The sequence below is a fragment of the Ranitomeya variabilis genome, chromosome 4, assembly GCF_051348905.1.
Source record: "Ranitomeya variabilis isolate aRanVar5 chromosome 4, aRanVar5.hap1, whole genome shotgun sequence".
NCBI lineage: Eukaryota > Metazoa > Chordata > Amphibia > Anura > Dendrobatidae > Ranitomeya > Ranitomeya variabilis.
Genome location: NC_135235.1, coordinates 769,851,605 through 769,875,845, shown reverse-complemented (window position 1 = coordinate 769,875,845; position 24,241 = coordinate 769,851,605). Strand labels below are relative to the sequence as shown.

The window sequence follows — 24,241 nt, the reverse complement described above, 5'->3', positions numbered from 1 at the left end:
AACGCAATCTAAGTGGCAGAAAGTGATTGGCAACTATACGGCAAACTAACAGGACTGAGGTATATCCTCTTTCTGAGAATTTAAATCTCCCTTTTTTTTTGGGTGGGGGGAGACTGAACCAAAACTCAGGCCCTGTGCATAAAACAACACAATGTAAGTGGCAGACAGTGGCTGGCTGATATACGACAAACTAACAGGACTGAAGTATATCCACTTTGTGAGAATTTAAATCTCCCTTTTTTGGGGGGGAAACTGAACCAAAACTCAGGCCCTGTGCATAAAACAACACAATGTAAGGGGCAGAAAGTGGCTGGAAGATATATAAAAAAATACAAGGACTGTAGTACAATTTCAATCTCCCTACAATGATCTCAGGACAAGTATGGCAGCAATAAAAAGGACTGCTGCACACAAAAGTGTGGACAAATAAACAAGATAACTGTGCAGAAAGGAGCAACAGGATTTTTCCTTTTAAAAAAGCAGTTGGTTTGCACAGCAGCGTGCAAACAGCAATGCAGCGATCAGGGAGCCTTATAAGGCAGCCTAATAAGCTACAGAGCTGATGCACAAAAATATAGCCTCCACAGTCCCTGCAAAAAAAAGGTGGTGTTGGACACTGGAAATCGCTACAGCACAAGCAGTTTGGGGGTTAATCTTCCCTCCCTAACTATATCTCTTCTTCTGATGAAGCTGCAGCATCCTCTCCCTATGCTAAGATCGGCAGAAGTAAGATGGTGGTCGGCGTGCACGCCCTTTTATAGCCCCTGTGATGCTACAGAAAGCAAGCCAATCACTGTCATGCCCTTCTCTAAGATGCTGGGAACCGAGACCTATGTTATCACACTGCCCACACTCTGCGTCCTCCTTCATTGGCTGAAAAATGGCGCTGAATGCGTCATACGAAACGTGACTTTGGCACGAAGATCGCCAACCTCATGGCCAATCCCACACTAGGATCGGGTCGGGTTTCATGAAACCCGACTTTGCCGAAAGTCGGCGATTTTTTAATTTGTCCGATCCATTTCGCTCAACCCTACTACTGACTAACCTTCAGGGGGTGAATTATGGGTATAGTTTTACATTTGGAATTAATAACATTTAGTTTTATCCTTTTGTCAGCAAACATGAGGAATGACAAGAGACAACCCATTTAAGAAGATTCAATTTTGGACAAAACTATTCCAACATTATGAACATAAAAAGGCTTCTCCACTATGTGACGTCTCTAATGTTTATTAACAGTTGATTTCCAAGTAAAATATTTCCCACATTAAGAAAATCAAAAAGGCTTCTCCTCTGTGTGACTCCTCTGATGTCTAACAAGAAGCACTTTCCATTTAAAACATTTCCCACATTCTAAACAGGAAAAAGGCTTCTCCCCTGTGTGAGTTCTCTGGTGACTAACAAGATGCCCTTTCTGGTTAAAACATTTCCCACAATTTGAACAGAAAAAAGGCTTCTCCCCTGTGTGGGTTCTTTTATGGCGATCAAGTTCTACTTTCGTTTTAAATGATTTCCCACATTCTGAACATGATAAAGTCTTCTTTCCTGTGTGAGTTCTTTGGTGTTCATCAAGATTCCATTTCTGGTTAAAACATTTCCCACATTCTGAACAGGAAAAAGGCTTCTCCCCTGTGTGAGTTCTCTGATGATTAACCAAATATGATTTCTGGTTAAAACATTTCCCACATTCTGAACAGGAAAAAGGCTTCTCCCCTGTGTGAATTCTATAGTGCCTCACCAAATCTGATTTTTGGATAAAACATTTCCCACATTCTGAACAGGAAAAAGGCTGCTCCCCTGTGTGAGTTCTCTGGTGACTAACAAGGTACCATTTCTGGCTAAAACATTTCCCACATTCTGAACATGAAAAAGGCTTCTCTCCTGTGTGAGTTATTTGGTGACTAATAAGATTCGCTTTATGGTTAAAACATTTCCCACATTCTGAACAGAAAAAAGGCTTCTCCCCTGTGTGAGTTCTTTGGTGTCTAACAAGATATGATTTATGTGCAAAACATTTCTCACATTCTGAACAGGCAAATGAGTTCTTTGCTTTAGGAGCAGTTTGTTTTTTAATGCCTCTTTTGTGACTTTGATTTTCCTTGCTAGTCAGTAATGAATCAGAAGATGGGACCGGTTTCATAGGATCAGATGACAGATCTGTGCTGTGAATGGATGATGATATATCTGGAGTAATGGCATTCACTTCAGTTGTATCTTCTAGGATCTCAAGATCATCAGATTTAAAAATTGAAGACGTCGGCTGTCCCTCTGATCTCCTGGTACAGTCATCTGCTAAGATAAAAAACCATTTTTTTTTAATAAAATATCCTTGAGTTTTATATTTTTGAACATTTCTACTTAAACTGTCCATAAAAAAGGCAAGCTGTGTAAAAACATTAATTATTTACCAAGACAATGACAGTTCACAGTCTAATAGAAAACCTTGTTGGATGAGCCAGTAGTGCGTGGTGTTCAACTGTTTGTTCATTCTGCCTCCCAAATATCGAATAAAAAGAAACCAATCAATGTTATGTAGGCGAAAATAATACTAATTCTCATCTCACAAAAAACAAGACCACACTCAGATCCATCATCTGTCAATGGAAAAACAGAGGTTCCCACACTAGTGGCTCAAAGGTTGTTGAAAAGAGTTTCTATAAACCAATCCAGCAAAATCCGCTCTCACTTCTGAGTCTTGCAGTGTGCTCAAACAACATTTAGGATCCCTGTATTTACCAATATTATAGTGAGAAGAATCCACTTAATTTGCGGTGTGTGTCTCCTGGAGCACAATCTGGGTAATAAAATGGCAAATGTGTAATTTTCACTCTCCAACATGCACTTCGTGCTAATTTCCGGAAAGTGGCTGTGGAATCAAAATATTCCCTCCTCCTACACACGTGGTCTAAATTGTTGGTACCCCTTGTTTCATGACGGAAAACCCAGAATGGTCTCAGAAATAACTTGAATCTGACAAAAGTAATAATAAAAGATCTATGAAAATGAACAAATGAAAGTCAGACATTGCTTTTCAATGGTGCTTCCACATAATTTAAAAAAATAAAATAAAACTCATGAAATAGGCCTGGACAGAAATTATGGTACCCTTAACTTACCCGCTTCGTGACTGCAAACGGTAGATAAATGTTGGCGCTAGCAGGGTTTTGTGGAGAGCCGACGTTTATCTACGGTCGGTGGTTTTGTGCTTATTGGGACCTCCACATACCTTATAATGAGGGGATTCTGGCGCACAACGCTTCCTGTGACCCCTGACCTCATCGAGACCTGATTGGTTCAGGTCCAGATGACATCAGCGTCACACCAGCCAATGGACAAATCACTGGGAAAGTTTGTTGTAGCAATGAACTTTCCCGGGCGATCTGCCTCATAAAAACGTTATTTCTCCTCAAATCTCCTGTCAGCAAGAGATTAGAGGAAATCCAGTGTTACAAGTGCTGCTGGCAACAGCTGTGTCAGTCAGAGATCTTGTTATAAAGTAAAAAAACAGATAAGGCAGGTTAGGGTTAGTGCTAGAGTTAGGGTTAGTGTTGGGGCTAAAATTAGGGTTACTGTTATTCTAAAGTTAGGGTTACTGTTAGGCTACAGAATAAGGCTTTTCTCAATTATGTCCCCAATAATTTGGTCACCTCAGTCACGTCACGTCAGAGTTTCCGATTTCCGGGAAAAAAAACCCCCGAATAAAATGGCCTGTTAGTATTATAGTGCAGAGGAGGCTTATGCACTTTAATGTTCTGACAGCGAAGAAAGTGCAGTGCCAGATGACGATGTGGATTTCGAGGGCTTTAGTAGCAGCGACAGTGATAGCTCAGAAATGAGCAGTGATTCTGGTCCATCCTCACACACAAGGACCAGTACAACAAAAAGGACAAATAGCGCTTCTAGAGAAATGTCTCCAACTCAGCGAACAATGCCCAGTACTAGCGCTGTCCCTAGTGCACGTGAATTGGTGCACACCAATGTCCAAGGGGCTTTGCCTCTTGATGTAGCATTTCCCAGATGGGAGGCTTCGGATTCGGCTACTCCATTCATCCCTAATTTTAATGCCATTCCTGGTATAAATGTGGAGGTGGAAAATTTTGGACCAATTATTTTTTTTAAATTTGTTTCTGACAGATAGCTTGCTAGAGCATAATATCCTACAAACAAATTTATATGTGTCCAAATTCATCACCCAGAATCCACAATCCTATAATGCTAGGTCAAATTTATGGACACCAACTAAGGTCATAGAAATGAAAAATTTTTTAGGACTTACATTCGCTATGGGGCTTGTTAAAAAGAAACGAGCATTCGGTCCTATTGGTCCAACCGCCCTGTTCAAGCCACCCCAATGTTTTCTGCCGTTCTTCCTAGGACCCTTTATTAAATGCTCATTAGATTTTGTCATTTTAATCCCTTAAGCCCCAAGGGTGTTTTGCACATTAATGACCGCCCAAGTTTTACAATTCTGACCACTGTCCCTTTATGAGGTTATGGAATGCTTCAACGGATCCTGATGATTCTGACATTTTTTTCTCGTGACATATTGTACTTCATGATAGTGGTAAAATTTCTTCGATAAGACTTGCGTTTATTTGTGAAAAAAATGGAAATTTGGGGAAAATTTTGAAAATTTTGCAATTTTCCAAATTTGAATTTTTATACCTTTAAATCACAGTGATATGCCACACAAAATAAATAATAAGTAACATTTCCTACATATGTACATTACATCAGCACAATTGTGGAACCAATTTTATTTTTGTTAGGGAGTTATAAGGGTTAAAAGTTGACCAGCAATTTCTCATTTTTACAACACCATTTTTTGTTAGGGACCACATCTCATTTGAAGTCATTTTTTGAGTCTATATGATAAAAAATAACCAAGTGTGACACCAGTGTGTTTCACAGGAATTTTTGGAATGTTTAAATAAAAATGAACATTTAACTTTTTTTCACACAAAATTTATTTCAGCTCCAATTTGATTTTTTTTTACCAAGGGTAACAGGAGAAAATAGACCCCAAAAGTTGTTGTACAATTTGTCTTGAGTACGCCGAAACCCCACATGTGGGGGTACACCACTGTTTGGGTGCATGGCAGAGCTCGGAAAGGAAGGAGCGCTATTTGACTTTTCAATGCAAAATTGACTGGAATAGAGATGGGACGCCATGTTGTGTTTGGAGAGCCCCTGATGTGCCTAAACATTGAAACCCCCCACAAGTGATACCATTTTGGAAAGTAGTCCCCCAAAGGAACTTATCCAGATGTGTGGTGAGCACTTTGACCCACCAAGTGCTTCACAGAAGTTTATAATGCAGAGCCCTAAAAATAAAAAAATAATATTTTTTCACAAAAATGATCTTTTTGCCCCCAAGTTTTTATTTTCCCAAGGGTATGAGAAGAAATTGGACCCCATAAGTTGTTGTGCAATTTGTCCTGAGTACGCTGATACCTCATATGTGGGGGTAAACCACTGTTTGGGCGCATGGCAGAGCTCGGAAGGGAAGGAACGTTGTTTCACTTTTCAATGCAAAATTGACAGGAATTGAGATGGGACGCCATGTTGCGCTTGGAGAGCCACTGATGTGTCTAAACATTGAAGCCCCCCAAAAGTGACACAATTTTGGAAAGTAGACCCCCTAAGTAACTTATCTAGATGTGTTGTGAGAGCTTTGAACCCCCAAGTGTTTCACTACAGTTTATGTAGGATAGCTGCGGAGACACCATCACGTGTTTCTCAACGCAAGCAGTGAATACCCAGGCCTTTCCCCGGGAAGGAACAACCACGGGAAGGGCAGCATCCAATAAAGGAATACATCCAATACAGGAAAACCACCTATGCCAAGCATGGTATCCATCCACAGACAGCTGTTTCGGGGTGTTTGCCCCTCATCAGTGTGGAGTAGGAATCTGGCTATTAGGAGCAGTGCCTAGTAAAAGGCTGTGAAGGTACAGACACATGCATTTGCATATTTCCCATAAGGGATTGGGGCATTGTTCTGGATCACTGCGTTGAGAAACACGTGATGGTGTCTCCGCGGTGTTGTATGCTTTGGTCTCCCCGAGGCCAATCATCTGTGCCTTTACAGCCTTTACTAGGCACTGCTCCTAATAGCCAGATTCCTACTCCACACTGATGAGGGGCAAACACCCCGAAACAGCTGTCTGTGGATGGATACCATGCTTGGCATAGGTGGTTTTCCTGTATTGGATGTATTCCTTTATTGGATGCTGTCCTTCCCGTGGTTGTTCCTTCCCGGGGAAAGGTCTGGCTATTCACTGCTTGCGTTGAGAAACATGTGATGGTGTCTCCGCAGCTATCCTACATGCATTTGCATATTTCCCATAAGGGATGGGGGCAGTGTTCTGGATCACTGCGTTGAGAAACACGTGATGGTGTCTCCGCGGTGTTGGATGCTTTGGTCTCCCCGAGGCCAATCATCTGTGCCTTCACTACAGTTTATAACGCAGAGCCGTGAAAATAAAAATTATTTTTTTTCCCACAAAAATTATTTTTTAGCCCACAGTTTTGTATTTTCCCAAGGGTAAGAGAAGAAATTGGACCCCAAAAGTTGTTGTCCAATTTGTTCTGAGTACGACGATACCCCATATGTGGGGGGAACCACCGTTTGGGCGCATGGCAGAGCTCGGAATGGAAGGAGCGCCATTTGGAATGCAGACTTAGATGGATTGGTCTGCAGGCGTCACATTGCGTTTGCAGAGCCCCTAATGTACCCAAACAGTAGAAACCCCCCACAAGTGACCCCATATTAGAAACTAGACCCCTCAAGGAACTTATCTAGATGTGTTGTGAGAACTTTGAATCCCTAAGTGTTTCACTACAGTTCATAACGCAGAGCCGTGAAAATAAAAAATCATTTTTTTTCCACAAAAATTATTTTTTAGCCCCCAGTTTTGTATTTTTCCAAGGGTAACGGTTGAAATTGGACCCCAAAAGTTGTTGTCCAATTTGTCCGGAGTACGCTGATACCTCATATGTTGGGGTAAACCCCTGTTTGGGCGCATGGGAGAGCTCGGAAGGGAAGGAGCACTGTTTAACTTTTTCAACGCACAATTGGCTGGAATTGAGATGGGAAGCCATGTCGCGTTTGGAGAGCCCCTGATGTGCCTAAACAGTGGAAACCCCCAATTCTAACTGAAACCCTAACCCTAGCCCCAACCATAACCCTAACCACACCCCTAACCCTAACCATAACTCTAACCCTAGCCCTAACTCTAGCCCTAAACCTAACGCTTGCCCCAACCCTAGCCTTAACCCTAATGGAAAAATGGAAATAAATACAATTTTTTAATTTTATTATTTTTTCCTAACTAAGGGGGTGATGAAGGGGGGGGGTTTGATTTACTTTTATAGCAGGTTTTTATGATTGGCAGCCGTCACACACTAAAAGACGCTTTTTATTGCAAAAAAATAGTTTTTGCATCTCCACATTTTGAGAGCTATAATTTTTCCACATTTTGGTTCACAGAGTCATGTGAGGTCTTGTTTTTTGCAGGACGAGTTGACGTTTTTATTGGTAACATTTTCGGGCATGTGACATTTTTTGATCACTTTTTATTCCGATTTTTATGAGGCAGAATTACCAAAAACCAGCTATTCATGAATTTCTTTTTGGGGGGGCGTTTATATCGTTCCACGTTTGGTAAAATTGATAAAGCAGTTTTATTCTTTGGGTCAGTACGATTACAGCGATACCTCATTTATATAATTTTTTATGTTTTGGCGCTTTTATACGATCAAAACTTTTATAGAAAAAATAATTATTTTGGTATCGCTTTATTCTCAGGACTATAACTTTTTTATTTTTTCTTTGATGACGCTGTATGGTGGCTCGTTTTTTGCGGGACAAGATGACATTTTCAACGGTACCATGGTTATTTATATCTGTCTTTTTAATCGCGTGTTATTCCACTTTTTGTTCGGCGGTATGATAATAAAGCGTTGTTTTTTGCCTAGTTTTTTTTTTTTTTGGGGGGGGGGTTTACCACGTTCTCTGAAGGGGTTAACTAGTGGGACAGTTTTATAGATGGGGTCATTACAGACGCAGTGATATTAAATATGTGTACTTTTATTGTTTTTTTATTATTATTTAGATAAAGAAATGTATTTATGGGAACAATATATATATATTTTTTCTTTATTTAGGATTTTTTTTTTTTTTTTTTACACATGTGAATTTTTTTTTTTTACTTTATAACATTGCCCCAGGGGGGGCATCATGTTATAGTGACAGATCACTGATCTGACACGCAGGGCTGCACGCTTACCAGGTCATGCTGTGTGCAGGCGCTGGTAAGCCACCTCCCTGCAGGACTCGGATGCAGCCCCACGGAAATTTTGGATCCGGGGCCTGCAGGGAGGAGGTAGGAGAACCTTGGAGCAACGCCATCATATCGCGTTGCTCCGAGGGTCTCAGGGAAGCAGACAGGGAGCCCCCTCCCTGCGCGATGCTTCCCCATGCCGCCGGAACACTGCGATCATGTTTGATCACAGTGTGCCGGGGGTTAATGTGCCAGGGGCGGTCCGTGACCGCTCCTGGCACATAGTAGAAACAAACAACCCCAACACCACAATATGGATCACCAGAAAGCACCAAGACAAGGGAATATATAGAAATTGATATTTTATTTAATATATATTGAAAAATAACTCAATTCATTTAATAAGAACAATTAAAAATAGAATACACAGGACAAGAAGATAATAACATTTAGTATATAATATACCGGCCGCATTTACATAAAAAATCCCCGAACCTCACAGCTTATATATATAACCATGACACGGCCATTCATAGGTATTTACCTGTTAATCCCTGTATAATCCTCCTCTTATATCTTTATACACAGCGTGTGGCTTTGAGTCGGCTGATTAAAGCTGTAGCACCTTGCACCTTTGCAAGTTACTTGCACATATAATCTTTTGCACATTTGCACTTTTGATCCTTATATTATTGAAATATTTTGACCTGAAATAAGGTCTTTTCATTAGTCATTTCCACTGCGTTTGCTGCTAATTTTTATTTATATTTTTGATCACGTTTGCACTTTCAGGCCATTAGATCATGGTTATATATATAAGCTGTGAGGTTCGGGGATTTTTTATGTAAATGCGGCCGGTATATTATATACTAAATGTTATTATCTTCTTGTCCTGTGTATTCTATTTTTAATTGTTCTTATTAAATGAATTGAGTTATTTTTCAATATATATTAAATAAAATATCAATTTCTATATATTCCCTTGTCTTGGTGCTTTCTGGTGATCCATATTGTGGTGTTGGGGTTGTTTGTTTCCACTAGGTGGCGGCAGTCACTCACTTACACAGTGTACCAGGAACGGATGAATTTTGAGGACTGATAAGGATATATTGTAATCCCTATATTGGTGGTATAGCTGTGTGTTTAATAAACTGGCACATAGTACCAGATGTCAGCTGCGATAGTCAGCTGACACCCGGCCGCGCTCCACCCGTGAGCGCGGCCGATCGCATATGACGTACTATCCTGTCACTGGGAATTAAGTCCCAGGTCACCTTGACGGGATAGTACGTCATATGGTATTAAGGGGTTAATGACAATAGTCGATGCCTGTCCAGAAATGCCCCAGAACATGACAGACTATTTAAAATCAGACCCATCATCGAAGACTTGACAGAAAAGTTCTTAAAGTTTTACACCCAAACAGAAAACATAGCGACACTACTCTGTCTTCCTCCTCCTGAACCTGTCTTCTGCCTTCGACACTGTGGACCACTCCTTCCTGTTACAGATTCTCTCATCTCTTGGCAACACAGACTTGGCCCTATCCTGGATCTCATCATATCTAACAGACCAGACATTCAGTGTCTCCCTCCCACACACCACCTCCTCATCTCGCCCCATGTCTGTATTCCCCAATGCTCAGTTCTAGGACCCGTACTCTTCTCCATCTACACCTTCAGCCTGGGACAGCTCATTGAATCCCACGGTTTATAATATCATCTCTATGCTGATGACACGCAGATCTACCTATCTGGACCTGACCTCACTACCACAATGTCTGTCTGCTATTACATCTTTCTATTCTGCTCACTTTCCAAAACTGAACATCGACAAAACAGAATTCATCATCTTTCCCCCACCTCACTCTACCCCTCCACCCGACCGATCCATCAATGTCAATGGCTGCTCACTTTCCCCAGTCTCGCACGCTCGGTGCTTCGAGGTGATCCTTGACTCTGCCCTCTCTTTCAAGCCACATATCCATGCTCTTGCCTCCTCCTGCCGATTCCAACTCAAAAACATTTCCCGGATCCATGCATTCCTTGAAGAAAAACACAAAAACACTAGTGCATGCCCTTATCATCTCCCGCCTCGACTACTGCAACCTCCTACTCTCTGGCCTCTATTGCTCAGAGGCTACAGTTCAAAACGCTAACAATGACATACAAAGCCATTCACAACTTGTCTCCTCCATACATCAGTGACATCAGATATTTTTTTATTAACAGTAGTCAAGTTGACAAACAGACACAATTGTGTCAAAAAGTAGGATAAACATGTTACAAAAAGTTTTTGAAACAGTCCCCCATATTCCCCCCCTTAAAGCATCTATAAACAAGAATAGGACAATAGCATACATTGCTTAGGCAGTGGCCTTCATATACCGACCTCCGGGCCCGGCTACTGCCTTTATTGACCAATTCTCCACCTGGCTTCTTCATTTTCTCTCTATTGACATTCCCACCATCATAATGGGTGACTTCAACATCAAAACTAAACCAAAAACTAATTTATACAATATCTTTATTTCAAAACTAGGAATAACAAACCAACACAACCCCTAAAAACACCCTTCTACATGAGAATGGGTTTAAAAACTGGCCTGTATGTTCATGGGCAAAAAAGGGGTGGGATACCCGACTAGAATCTGATTTCTACGCGTCCCTAGGGTACTCCCTGCCTGTCTGCGGAGGTTGGCACCCTCTTGGACGCAATGTGGCGCCCCCGCTCCCCGACGGCTGACCCTAAATGCCCTATGGGTCCCTAATAGGTGGATATTGTGGATAAAACACACTTGCCCACACCTAGGGCCCAACCTCGTACGAACAAATCAATGCCAAATTATATTTCACCAGAGTGCCACAATAACCAAAACGTGCAAAGTGCCTCAATGAAAAGGCTCAATTAGATAACATGTGGCACCCCTAACCGTATGCTCTAAGCCTCCTTCACTGGCTATTATGCCCTTATATGTCCCTGCCCGGACTGCCCTGCCTAACAGCGGAGGTTGGCACCCTCTTGACCGCAAAGTGGCGCCCCCGCTCCTCGGCGGCTGTCCCTTTAAAAGCCCTAGGTAGGTCCCTACAAAAAGTGGAACCGCTTAAAGGAAGTGCCTATGGGGCTATACTAGTGGGCTGCAGTGGAAGCATAAATGTATAGCGATTTAAACAAGGAAAATACAAAGTGAATTAACCCCAGTATTCATAAGCCATATATCTACTTTGTTTGTGACTTATCACACAAAATGACCAGGGAGATATAATAACCTCTATTTCCTAAAGGCACATAGATACAGGGTTTCGCGATGCTATTTCTCACTTTATATACCTTATAATTACAAATAACAATTTTATCTTAGAGTACACACATGGTGAAACACCAAAAAACAATAAAAAATCTGATGCACTTATCTGTGTTCAGATCTCGCCTCTACGCGTTTCCCCCCCCATGATATGGTTCCTCAGGACATATCGCTGCTCCCATTCGCTTTCAAACTCCTGGAGAAGCACGTCCACGCTGAACTTTCCTCTCACCTCTCATCTAACTTGCTCTTTGACAATCTAAAATCTGGTTTCTGCCCCATCACTCAACTGAGACAGCCCTGACAAAAATCACTAACGACCTACTTACAGCCAAAGCTAACGGACAATACTCTGTACTCCTCCTTCTAGACCTGTTCTCTGCTTTTGACACAGTTGACCACTGTCTCCAACTGCAGATCCTCTCCTCCTTTGGCATCAAAGACCTCGCCCTCTCCTGGATCTCCTCATACCTTTCCAACCGCACATTCAGCATCTCCAACTCTCACACTACCTCCTCATCCCACCCTTTCTCTGTTGGAGTCCCCCCAACGCTCTGTTCTAGGACCCCTACTCTTCTCAATCTATACACTTGGCCTGAGGCAACTTATAAAGTCCCATGGATTCCAGTACCACCTTTATGCTGATGACACTCATATCTACCTTTCTGGCCCAGACGTCACATCTCTGCTGTCCAGAATCCAGGAGTGTCTATCAGCCATATCCTCCTTCTTCTCCTCTCGCTTCCCCAAACTCAATGTGGACAAATCTGAACTCATCATCTTTTTTCCATATCATAGATCTTCCATACCTGACCTATCTATCGCAATTAACGACATCACGCTTTCCCCCGTACCGGAAGTCCGCTGCCTCGGAGTAACCCTTGACTCTCCCTGTCCTTCAAACCACACATCCAAGCTCTTTCCACCTCCTGTCGCCTCCAGCTCAAAAATATCTCCAGAATCCGAATGTCATTGTCATTTTTAATTGAATATTGGGACGCCCTTTTCTGAAAAATCCGTAAAGTGAAAATTTCTAATTTGGCAAGTAATGGGTTAACTCTGCTGCCCGACTAATTAATCTCTCTCCTCGCTACTCCTCCGCTTCCCCCCTCTGCAAATCTTATCACTGGCTCCCATTCCCTCAGCGTATCCAGTTCAAACTACTAATTCTGACCTACAAGGCCATCCATAACCTGTCTCCTCCATATATCTCTGAACTAATCTCCATATATCGTCCCTCACGTAATCTCCGGTCCTCCCAAGACCTCCTTCTCTCCTCCACACTTATTCACTCCTCATCCAATCACCTCCAAGACTTCTTCCGAATATCCCCCATCCTCTGGAATTCTCTGCCCCAACACGTCCGGTTATCCACCACATTCGGATCCTTCAGACGGAACCTGAAAACTCATCTCTTCAGGAAAGTCTACAGCCTGCACTGACCTTGCTGCCTCCTCACCACTACCGAAGCTACCGCCTCACCAACGCCGGAGCTCCTACAACCCTCAATCTATTGTCTCCATCCCCACCATCCTGTAGAATGTAAGCCCGCAAGAGCAGGGTCCTCGCCCCTCTGTATCAGTCTGTAATTGTTAGTTTGTTTACTGTAAGCGATATCTGTAATTTGTATGTAACCCGTTCTCATGTACAGCACCATGGAATCAATGGTGCTATATAAATAAATAATAATAATAATAATTGCTTACATAATAAAGCCACATTCCCTTGGAATCAGTTCCTGTCCATCCACGGTTTCAAAAGTGTTTCAAAGGTTTTCAAACTTTTCCTTTTTTCACAAATACCTTTTTCCATATTAAGAACCATATCAGACTGTCTATAAGATTCCTGCAGAGTCAGCGGTACCTCACTCAACCAGTGCCTGGCAATTAGCTTTCGCGCAACATACAATAATCTAGCTATGACCACTTTATGATGATTTGGAACTCGGATCTCTTCCACGTAACCCGAAATATATATCACAGGAGATCTTTCAATTGCACAGCCATACGATTTTCCAATTGCTTCTCCCACAACCAACCAATATGAATTCAATCTCGTACATTGCCATAGCATGTGTAGAATCCCTGCCCCCTTGGATTGACACCTAGGACACTCGGATGTCTGTCTCAGCCCTGCCTTATAAAGCCTATCTGGAGTTCTATATACACTGTGAAGTACATATAATTGTGAAAGTCTACCCGGCTCACTTAATGATAATTGGGGAATATACTCCATGATATCCTCCCATTTATCCTCCTCTATCCTTCCCAGCTCTTCCTCCCATTTCTCTTTTGCTTTAATAGGGAATCTATTAAGAAAGGTATATAACAAACCCCTATAAATATCTGAGACTACCCCTTTCGTTCCTCCCATTGCACAGACATAGTCTACCAGAATATCTCTATAAATTCCCATATCAACCGTTTTGCTCTGCGCAAGATAGGCATGTCTCAACTGCCCATATTGAAACCTACAGGTCTCCTACAACCTCCTCCTAACTCTCCTGCAGTTCCTCAAAGGATGTCAGTCCTTGTGCGTCCTGAATCTGAGCCATATATTGAATACCCATTGCTTTCCAATTTTTGAATTCTCCCATCTTAATAAATTCAGGTAATATTTAATTGTGCCATATTGGGGAGAGATTTGTTAAAAATCTCACTCCCCTTGTCTTTTTAATTGTCTCCCATACCTTTTGAATCAATATCATGGTAGGATAAGCCGTTCCAAACTTCCTGAATCCCCCCGCCTCCAATCCCTGAACCAATGGGTCCCTTCCCACTAACCAGATGAAAATCCGTTGAACCGAGCTCAGTCCATTCACCTCTCCCCAACTTCTAATCTGCTGACCCTACGCTGCCAAAAAATAGATCCAGGGATTCGGAAGGGCCAGTCCTCCCCCATCTTTAGGCCTCTGAAGCAAATCCAGCCTAATTCTTGGCTGTTTCTTCCCCCAAACAAGGTCTCGAAATATAGTTAATGGTGTGAAACCACTTTCGGGGCAACCAAACGGGGGAATTATGTAATACATACAATAATTGGGGCATAAGAATCATTTTGATTAAGTTTATCCTTCCCACCACTGAAAGGTATAGTTTGCACTACGCCCCTATTTTCTTCCTAAACCTGTCCAGCAATAGGGACAGATTCAGATCGACATAGCTCGAAAGAGGAATAGACACTTGAACACCCAAATATTTGAACAGCTTACTACCTTCCCCTGATATTGGGATGTCATCGCCCCCTTTATCCACTATCAAGATATTTGACTTCTCCCAATTGATTTCAAGACCTGATATATCACCAAATGTCCTGAGAATATTCAGCGCTCCCTTCAAGGCCTCTCCAGAATTTTCTAAAAAATAGTAGCATGTCATCTGCATATAGGCCTATTTTATCCTCTATCATGCCATACCGGAACCCCCTAACCGAAACCGAGTTCCTAAATGTCTGTGCTAGGGGTTCCACTTCCAACACAAAAACCAGCGGAGATAGCGGCCACCCCTGCCTAGTCCCCCATATAGGCCAAAACTTCCAGACAGCTCTCCATTAACTCTCACCCTAGCAGTCGGAGAAGAATACAATAACCTCACCTATGAGATAAAAGTCGGCCCGAAACCAAAAGATCTCAGAACCTCCCAAAGATAGCACCATTCAACACCATCAAATGTTTTATGCGCATCCAGTGAGACTACAACTCTATTACCCTCATTGTCAGACGGCAGCTGCAAGTTCAGGAACAATCTTCGTAAATTAATCGCTGTAGACTTATTTGGCATAAAACCAGATTGATCAGGATGGACCAGATTCTGGACCACACTTGCCAACGGGTTAGCCACTACCTTAGCCAAAATCTTAACATCCGCCGTCAGCAACGAAATCGGCCTATATGACTCCGCCAATCCCGGGTCCTTACCTTCCTTTAAAATGACCACTACTATCGCCTCTCTCATGGACGCCAGCAACTCTCCCTCCCTCCCTATCTTTAATTTAGCCACTGAAATATCCAATAAATACTTATATATCTCAACCGGGAGACCATCAGCTCCAGGGGCTTTGTTATTAGTCATTGACATGATGGCAAGTTTAATCTCCTCCTCCGTTATAGGTTCATCCAACCTCCTCCTATCATAGTCCCCTATTCTGGGAAGTTTCGCCTCACCCAGGAAGTTTACTATGTCCCCCAATGTAGCCCTCAACCCAGATGAATACAGTTGCTCATGAAAACTTCTAAACTCACCCAGGATATCTACTACATCTATCAACACAGTACCTCCAACTGTTCTTAATTTGAACACATACGATGATTCTTTCTGTGCCGCCATTACCACCGAAAGCAAGTGCCCCCCTCTTTCTCCTTCCTCAAAAAACTGTAATTTCTGAAAAGCTCTTCTTTCCACTTTTTTCACATACAACTTATTAACCACTTTCTGGGCTTCCCTTGGTCTACATTGAGTTACCTCAGATGGGTCCGACAACATGTCCCTTTCTGCTCTTTCTAATTTCTCAATGATCTCCCTATCATCCATCCTAGTCTTGGATTTACATCTAGAAATCTCCCTAAAAAGAAGGCCCCTCAGAAAAGCTTTCAAACTACCCGCTTATCAGCGCTATCTTCATTAAACTGCCAGTATTCTGTGATCTACTTCTTTATGTTATCCATATTAATATGTTCAAGCCACAGGGGGTGAAATTTCCACCCACCTCCCCGTCCAATCCTCCCACCTGCCCGTTTAATTAAGAGTTATATAGGTTTGTGGTCCGAAATAACTGAGTCGTGAGATATTCTATCCCACAAATCATGTGCGTCATTAAATCATTCCCCAATGCCAGGTCAATCCTGGAAAGCGAGCCGTGAGTTGCAGAATAACAGGAATAACAGATTACATTCTCATTCCTCACTCTCCAGAGGTCCACCATCTCCAAATCTGTCATATAATTCCCAAACATTGACAATTTTTTAGTGCCTTTGCCTAAACCTTTCTTATATCTGTCCCTCTCTTCATTCATCACATTATTGACATCCCCAAAAATTAACAGTGGTAATTAGTGTTGAGCATTCCGATGCTGCAAGTATCGGGTATCGGCCGATACTTGCTGTATCGGAATTTCCGATACCGAGATCCGATATTTTTGTAATATCGGATATCGGTATCGAAACAACATTAATGTAAAAAGGTGTAAAAGAAAGAATTAAAATAAAAAAAATCGCTATACTCACCTGTCCGACGCAGCCGGGACCTCAGCGAAGGAACCGGCAGCGTTGTTTGTTTAAAATTCGCGCTTTTACTTGCTTACGTGAATTCCCGGCTTCTGATTGGTCAGGGCGGCCATGTTGCCGGGACGCGGACCAATCACAGCAAGCCGTGACGAAATTACGTCACGGCTTGCTGTGATTGGTCCGCGTCACGGCAACATGGCCGCCATTAACCAATCACAAGCCGTGACGTCACGGGAGGCTGGACACGCGCTTATTTTGAAAAGCGCGCGTGTCCAGCCTCCCGTGACGTCACGGCTTGTGATTGGTCACGGCGCCATATTGCCGGGATGCGGACCAATCACAGCAAGCCGTGACGAAATTACGTCACGGCTTGCTGTGATTGGTCCGCGTCCCAGGAACATGGCCGCCATTAACCAATCACAAGCCGTGACGTCACGGGAGGCTGGACACGCGCTTATTTTGAAAAGCGCGCGTGTCCAGCCTCCCGTGACGTCACGGCTTGTGATTGGTCACGGCGCCATATTGCCGGGACGCGGACCAATCACAGCAAGCCGTGACGTAATTTCGTCACGGCTTGCTGTGATTGGTCCGAGTCCCGGCAACATGGCCGCCCTGACCAATCAGAAGCCGGGAATTCACGTAAGCAAGTAAAAGCGCGAATTTTAAAGAAACAACGCTGCCGCTTACAATCGCCGAGGTCCCGGCTGCGTCGGACAGGTGAGTATAGCGATATTTTTTATTTTAATTCTTTCTTTTACACATTTATATGGTTCCCAGGGCCTGAAGGAGAGTTTCCTCTCCTTCAGACCCTGAGAACCATCAGGGATACCGTCCGATACCTGAGTCCCATTGACTTGTATTGGTATCGGGTATCGGTATCGGATTGGATCCGATATTTTGCCGGTATCGGCCGATACTTTCCGATACCGATACTTTCAAGTATCGGACGGTATCGCTCAACACTAGGTAATCCCATACCTCGTTTATACAATTCAAATATTTCTTGAGCCCTTTTCTCAGAATATGGGGGTGGGAAGTAAACAGCCGCCAGACATAATGGTTGCCCATAAATTTTGCAAAATAACAAAACATAATGCCCATCTCTATCTACAGGATTCTCAATTTCTTCAAAAGGCGTGGACGCTCCAATCAGAATCGAGACCCCCCCTAGCATATGAAAAATACGTAGAGTGATAACTAGTGTTGAGCGATACCGTCCGATACTTGAAAGTATCGGTATCGGAAAGTATCGGCCGATACCGGCAAAATATCGGATCCAATCCGATACCGATACCCGATACCAATACAAGTCAATGGGACTCAGGTATCGGACGGTATCCCTGATGGTTCTCAGGGTCTGAAGGAGAGGAAACTCTCCTTCAGGCCCTGGGAACCATATAAATGTGTAAAAGAAAGAATTAAAATAAAAAATATCGCTATACTCACCTGTCCGACGCAGCCGGGACCTCGGCGATTGTAAGCGGCAGCGTTGTTTCTTTAAAATTCGCGCTTTTACTTGCTTACGTGAATTCCCGGCTTCTGATTGGTCAGGGCGGCCATGTTGCCGGGACTCGGACCAATCACAGCAAGCCGTGACGAAATTACGTCACGGCTTGCTGTGATTGGTCCGCGTCCCGGCAATATGGCGCCGTGACCAATCACAAGCCGTGACGTCACGGGAGGCTGGACACGCGCGCTTTTCAAAATAAGCGCGTGTCCAGCCTCCCGTGACGTCACGGCTTGTGATTGGTTAATGGCGGCCATGTTCCTGGGACGCGGACCAATCACAGCAAGCCGTGACGTAATTTCGTCACGGCTTGCTGTGATTGGTCCGCATCCCGGCAATATGGCGCCGTGACCAATCACAAGCCGTGACGTCACGGGAGGCTGGACACGCGCGCTTTTCAAAATAAGCGCGTGTCCAGCCTCCCGTGACGTCACGGCTTGTGATTGGTTAATGGCGGCCATGTTGCCGTGACGCGGACCAATCACAGCAAGCCGTGACGTAATTTCGTCACGGCTTGCTGTGATTGGTCCGCGTCCCGGCAACATGGCCGCCCTGACCAATCAGAAGCCGGGAATTCACGTAAGCAAGTAAAAGCGCGAATTTTAAACAAACAACGCTGCCGGTTCCTTCGCTGAGGTCCCGGCTGCGTCGGACAGGTGAGTATAGCGATTTTTTTTATTTTAATTCTTTCTTTTACACCTTTTTACATTAATGTTGTTTCGATACCGATATCCGATATTACAAAAATATCGGATCTCGGTATCGGAAATTCCGATACAGCAAGTATCGGCCGATACCCGATACTTGCAGCATCGGAATGCTCAACACTAGTGATAACACTTCCCAATCCACCTCCTTTTTAACACATCTACCTTTTCTGTAAGCAAATGTGTCTCCTGGAGACAAATGACATCCGGGCCCCGTTTTCTTACATATTCCATAATTGCCATTCTCCGAGTACCCTCCGCCAGTCCTCTTATATTCCAACTAACAATTTTAATTGTGTCTCCTACCATAAAGCCTCACAAATACAAATTCCTGACCCCTTGAAATAGGATTCTGTTCCTGGTAAGCTATAAATCCCAATTTCCAACAATAAACTTCTCCCGTGCTTCCACTACACTTTGGAGCTCTGTACCCCAACACATCAGGCTCTCGCCTACCATGGAAACCTTCAAAATGAAGACCCACCTCTTCCGACAAGCCTACAACCTGCAGCGATCCTCTGTCTTCTGAACTGCCACATGACCAAATCTACCCTCTCCTAGTGTATCCTCACCCATCCCCTGTACACTATAGGCCTCAAGGACACAGCCCTCTCCTGGTTCTCCTCCTACCTCTCTGATTGCTCCTTCACTGTATCTTTTGCCGGCTACTCTTCCTCTCCTTGTCCCCTTACTATCGGAGTTCCGCAAGGCTCAGTCCTAGGCCCCCTCCTCTTCTCTCTTTACACGGCCCCTATTAGACAAACAATCAGCAGATTTGGGTTCCAGTATCGTCTCTATGCTGATGACACCCAATTATACTCTTCTACCCCCGACATCACCCCTACCCTAATTCAAACTACCAAGGATTGTCTGTCTGCTGTCTCTAAGATCATGTCCTCCCTCTACCTGAAACTAAATTTCTCCAAAACGGAACTTCCTGTGTTTCTCCCTTCTACTAACTCACTCTACCAAACATCGAAATTACCCTGGAGGGTTCAACCATAACTCCCAAGCAGCATGCCCGCTGTCTTGGGGTCATATTCGACACCGAACTTTCCTTTACTCCCTATATCCGATCACTCACTCGCTCTTGTCACCTGCATCTTAAAAAACATCTCCAGAATCCGACCTTTTCTCACCTTTGAAACTGCTAAGACTCTTACTGTCGCTCTTATTCATTCTCGTCTGGACTACTGCAACTCTCTTCTGATCGGTCTCCCTCTTACCAAACTTTCTCCTCTCCAATCCATCTTGAATGCTGCAGCCAGAGTCATATTTCTGTCCAGCCGCTTCACCGATGCCTCCATCTTGTGCCAGTCATTACACTGGCTACCCATTCGCTACAGGGTCCAGTATAAACTCATCTCTCTTACCCACAAAGCTCTCCACAGTTCTGCACCGCCTTATATCTCTCCTCTCTCATCTCTGTCTATCGCCCTACACGTGCCCTCCGTTCTACAAACGACCTAAGGCTAACATCCCCCGTAATCCGAACCTCACACCTCCGTCTCCAAGACTTCTCTCGTGCTGCGCCAGCTCTCTGGAATGCACTTCCCCAGACGATCAGACTGATACCTAGCCCCGACCTATTCAAGCGCGCTTTAAAAACCCATCTCTTCAAACAAGCCTACCACATCAACTACTCAGTAAACTAACTTTGCTCTGTTCCCTCCTTCCAAATATTACTCTGAATCTGCACCCTACTATTCATCTGTCTCCACACCCTCCATACACATGATAACTGCACTTGATACTTGACTATTGCACTTAAACACACGGGCTGATGACCGGATCATGCAGCTTTATATGAAAATCCCTATTTATTATAATTGTCAGACCTGAAATAACGAGCACTTTTCATCTATTGTGTCCGCCCCATTTCCTTGTAGATTGTAAGCTTGCGAGCAGGGACCTCACTCCTAATGTCACTGTTTAAATTGTCTTAACTCGTACCGAGTGTTTGTACATGTCCCCGCTTAATTGTAAAGTGCTGCGGAATATGTTGGCGCTATATAAGTAAAAATTATTATTATTATTATTATTATTATTATTATATTAAGTTTTACAGCCATACCAGGTATCAAAAAAATCATATACCTGGTATAAAAAGTTTGTCATTTATTTGTTTCAGGTGGCCACATATAATTCTTTTGTGTCATACAAAAAAGCAGGAAATGCAGATACTTTCCTTGATTATCAGGAAAAAGTAATTGAAAATATTGTTTTTGGAAATTTTGTCCCCCAATCCTTTATAATCTGAAGATGACAGAAGACTCACTGAGCAACATTTGATGGCACTTATTCCAGCAACTGAAACAAGAAAGATCCCCAGAGAAGATGTCGTGTATGTTCCAAGAGAGGAATGAGGCATGATACCCGCTATTATTGCCCACAATGCCCATCATTGCCAGTCTTATGCCTCCATGACTGATTTACAATCTTCCACACAGAACCACGTTTTTAAACTGCTTTAACATTCAAGCATTTGGTTTATTTAGTGAGAGACACATCTGAGTAGAGCTGACTTAATTTCTGGGGGTAGGTGAGGGGGGGGATGTCTCCAGAGACACAAGCTGGGCACAATATATTGGGCACTACAATGACATGTTTGCAATTTTTGCTCTAAAACCTCCACTAACTGTTTCTGGAAATCATCCGTGTAGTGAAAATGGTCACTATATCCATAGATGAATAACCAGAGGGGTGTCATTTCCAAAATGGGGTCACTTCAGGGGAGATTCTGTTGTTCTGGCATTTAGCGGCTCTCCAAAGTGCCATAACAGAAGAATCTCCCCTGAAGTGACCCCATTTTGGAAATGATACCCCTCTGGGAATTGGAAATGACACCCTTCTGCGAATTCATCTATGGGTGTAGTGACCATTTACCTATCTACCTATTTTCCAATGTAAATTCTGGGTTTAAAACAACATTTCAGTGGTAAAAATGTAATTATTTTTCTTCACTGCCCAATGGTATAATTTTCTATGGAACAGCTGTGGTGTCAGTATGCTCACTGCACTACTAGAAGAATTCATTCAGGGAAGTATTGTGTAAAATGCAGTTACTTTTGGGGGCTTATGCTGTTCTGGCACCTCAGGGGCTCTGACAATGTGACATGTCACCCACAAACAATTCCCGCAAAATCTGCTCTTCAATATGGTGCTCCTTCCCTTCCGTGCTCTGCCATGCACCAAAACAGTGGTTTACCCCCACATATGGGATGTCAGCATACTCAGTAGAAATTGCTCAACAACTTTTGGGGTCCAATTTCACCTGTTACCCTTTGGAAAAAAATGAGGGTGAAAAGATTTTTTTGTGGAAAAAACGATTTTTTATTTTTACAGCTCTACATAATTAACATCTGTCTAGCACTTTGGGATTCAAAGTGCCCACTACACATATAGATAAGTTTTTTGGGGGGGTTTAGTTTCCAAAATGGGGTCACTTGTTGGGGGTTTCCACTATTTAGACACGTCAGGGGCTCTGACAATGTGACATGTCACCCACAAACAATTCCAGCAAAATCTGCTCTCCAATATGGCGCTCCTTCCATTCCAAGCTCTGCCATGCGCCCAAACAGTAGTATTCCCCCATATATGGGGTATCGGTGTGCTCAGGAGAAATTGCACAACAAATTGTATGGAGCAATTAATCCTGTTACCCTTATGAAAATGCAAAATATGGAGCTAAAAAGATTTGTGAAAATTTTTTTTTTATTATTTCCACTGCTCTACGTTATAAACTTCTGTGAAGCACCTGTGGGTTCAAGGTGCTCAGTACACATCTGGATAAGTTCCTTAAGGGGTCTAGTTTCCAAAATGGGGTCATGTGTGGGGTGTGTCCACTGTTTAGACACATCAGGGGCTCTCCAAACGCGACATGGCAACCGCTAATTATTCCAATATATTTTACATTCAAAATGTTAAATGGCGCACCTTCCCTTCCGAGCCCTGCCGTGTCCCCAAACAGTAGATTTCCCCCACATATGGGGTATCGGCATGCTCAGGAGAAATTTCAAAACAAAATGAATAGTCCATTTTCTCCTGTTATCCTTGTGAAAGTAAAGAAAATTAGGTCTAAAGGAAATTTTTTGTGAAAGAAAAGAATGTTTATTTTTTTCCTTCCACATTCCAATCATTCCTGTGAAGCACCTGAAGAGTTAATAAACTTCCTGAATGTGGTTTTGAGCACCTTAAGGTGTGCAGTTTTTAAAATGGTATCACTTTTGGGTATTTTCTGTCATACTGACCCCCCAAACTCACTTTAAATGCGAAGTGGGCCCTAAAAAATGGTTTTGTAAATTTTGTTCTAAAAATGAGAAATCGCTGGTTAACTTTTAACCCTTATAACTTCCTAACAAAAAAAATTGTGTTTCCGAAATTACGCTGATGTAAAGCAGACATATGGGAAATGTTATTTTTTAACTATTTTGTGTGATAGGACTCTGATTTAAGGGCATAAAAATTAAAATTTTCAAAATTGCAAAATTCTCTAAATTTTCGCCATATTTCCATTTTTTTAACAAATAAACGCAAGTTATATCAAAGAAATTTTACCACTATCATAAAGTACAATATGTCACAACAAAACAATCTCAGAATCACCAGGATTCGTTGAAGCAGAACTGAAAAAATTGGCCAGGTTACGAAGGCAAAAACAGGCACTGGCGCGAAAGGGTTAATATTTTGTTGCACAACATTTTGAGGTAATCACTACAATGAAACGATTCCTGTAACTGTCAATGAGACTTCTGCACCTCTCGACAGGTATTTTGGCCACTCCTCTGGAGCAAACTGCTCCAGTTGTCTCGTGTTTGAAGGTTGCCTTTTCCAGACGCCATGTTTCAGCTCTTTCCAAAGATGCTCAATAGGATTTAGGTCAGGGCTCATAGAAGGGCACTTCAGAATAGTCCAATGTCCCGGGAATTATTGCTGCGGGGAGAGCTGCACACAGCAACAAGGGAGCTGAGCAAAATGCCGGGTTACTAACCAGGTTACAAACAGGACCTGAACCATGTGACAGAGTAGAAGGTGGGCCAGCAAACTGAACCCTGAGAGAACAGGACATTAAGCATGTCCTAACCATGACAAGTTTTTCTGGGCTTTTATTTTACCATTCGTATTATCTGTCTGTTTGATTTGTCATCAATTTTCCTCCTGTAACCACGTCCAGGGAGGTTGGCTACAGTCCCATGGATCTTACATTTCTGAATCATA

The 24,241-nt window shown here is 43.0% G+C and overlaps 1 protein-coding gene across 1 annotated transcript in view; it reads right to left on the bottom strand.

The window, feature by feature from the left end:
• Positions 1-1,210: 1,210 nt before the first annotated feature.
• LOC143769388 (uncharacterized) overlaps positions 1,211-24,241 on the bottom strand; it is an 80,545-nt gene continuing 57,514 nt past the window's right edge. Inside the window, exon 7 of the mRNA XM_077257860.1 lies at positions 1,211-2,292. Within this exon, the coding sequence (XP_077113975.1) occupies positions 1,280-2,292 (1,013 nt within the window). The 3' untranslated portion in view covers positions 1,211-1,279. The remainder of the gene's footprint in view (positions 2,293-24,241) is intronic.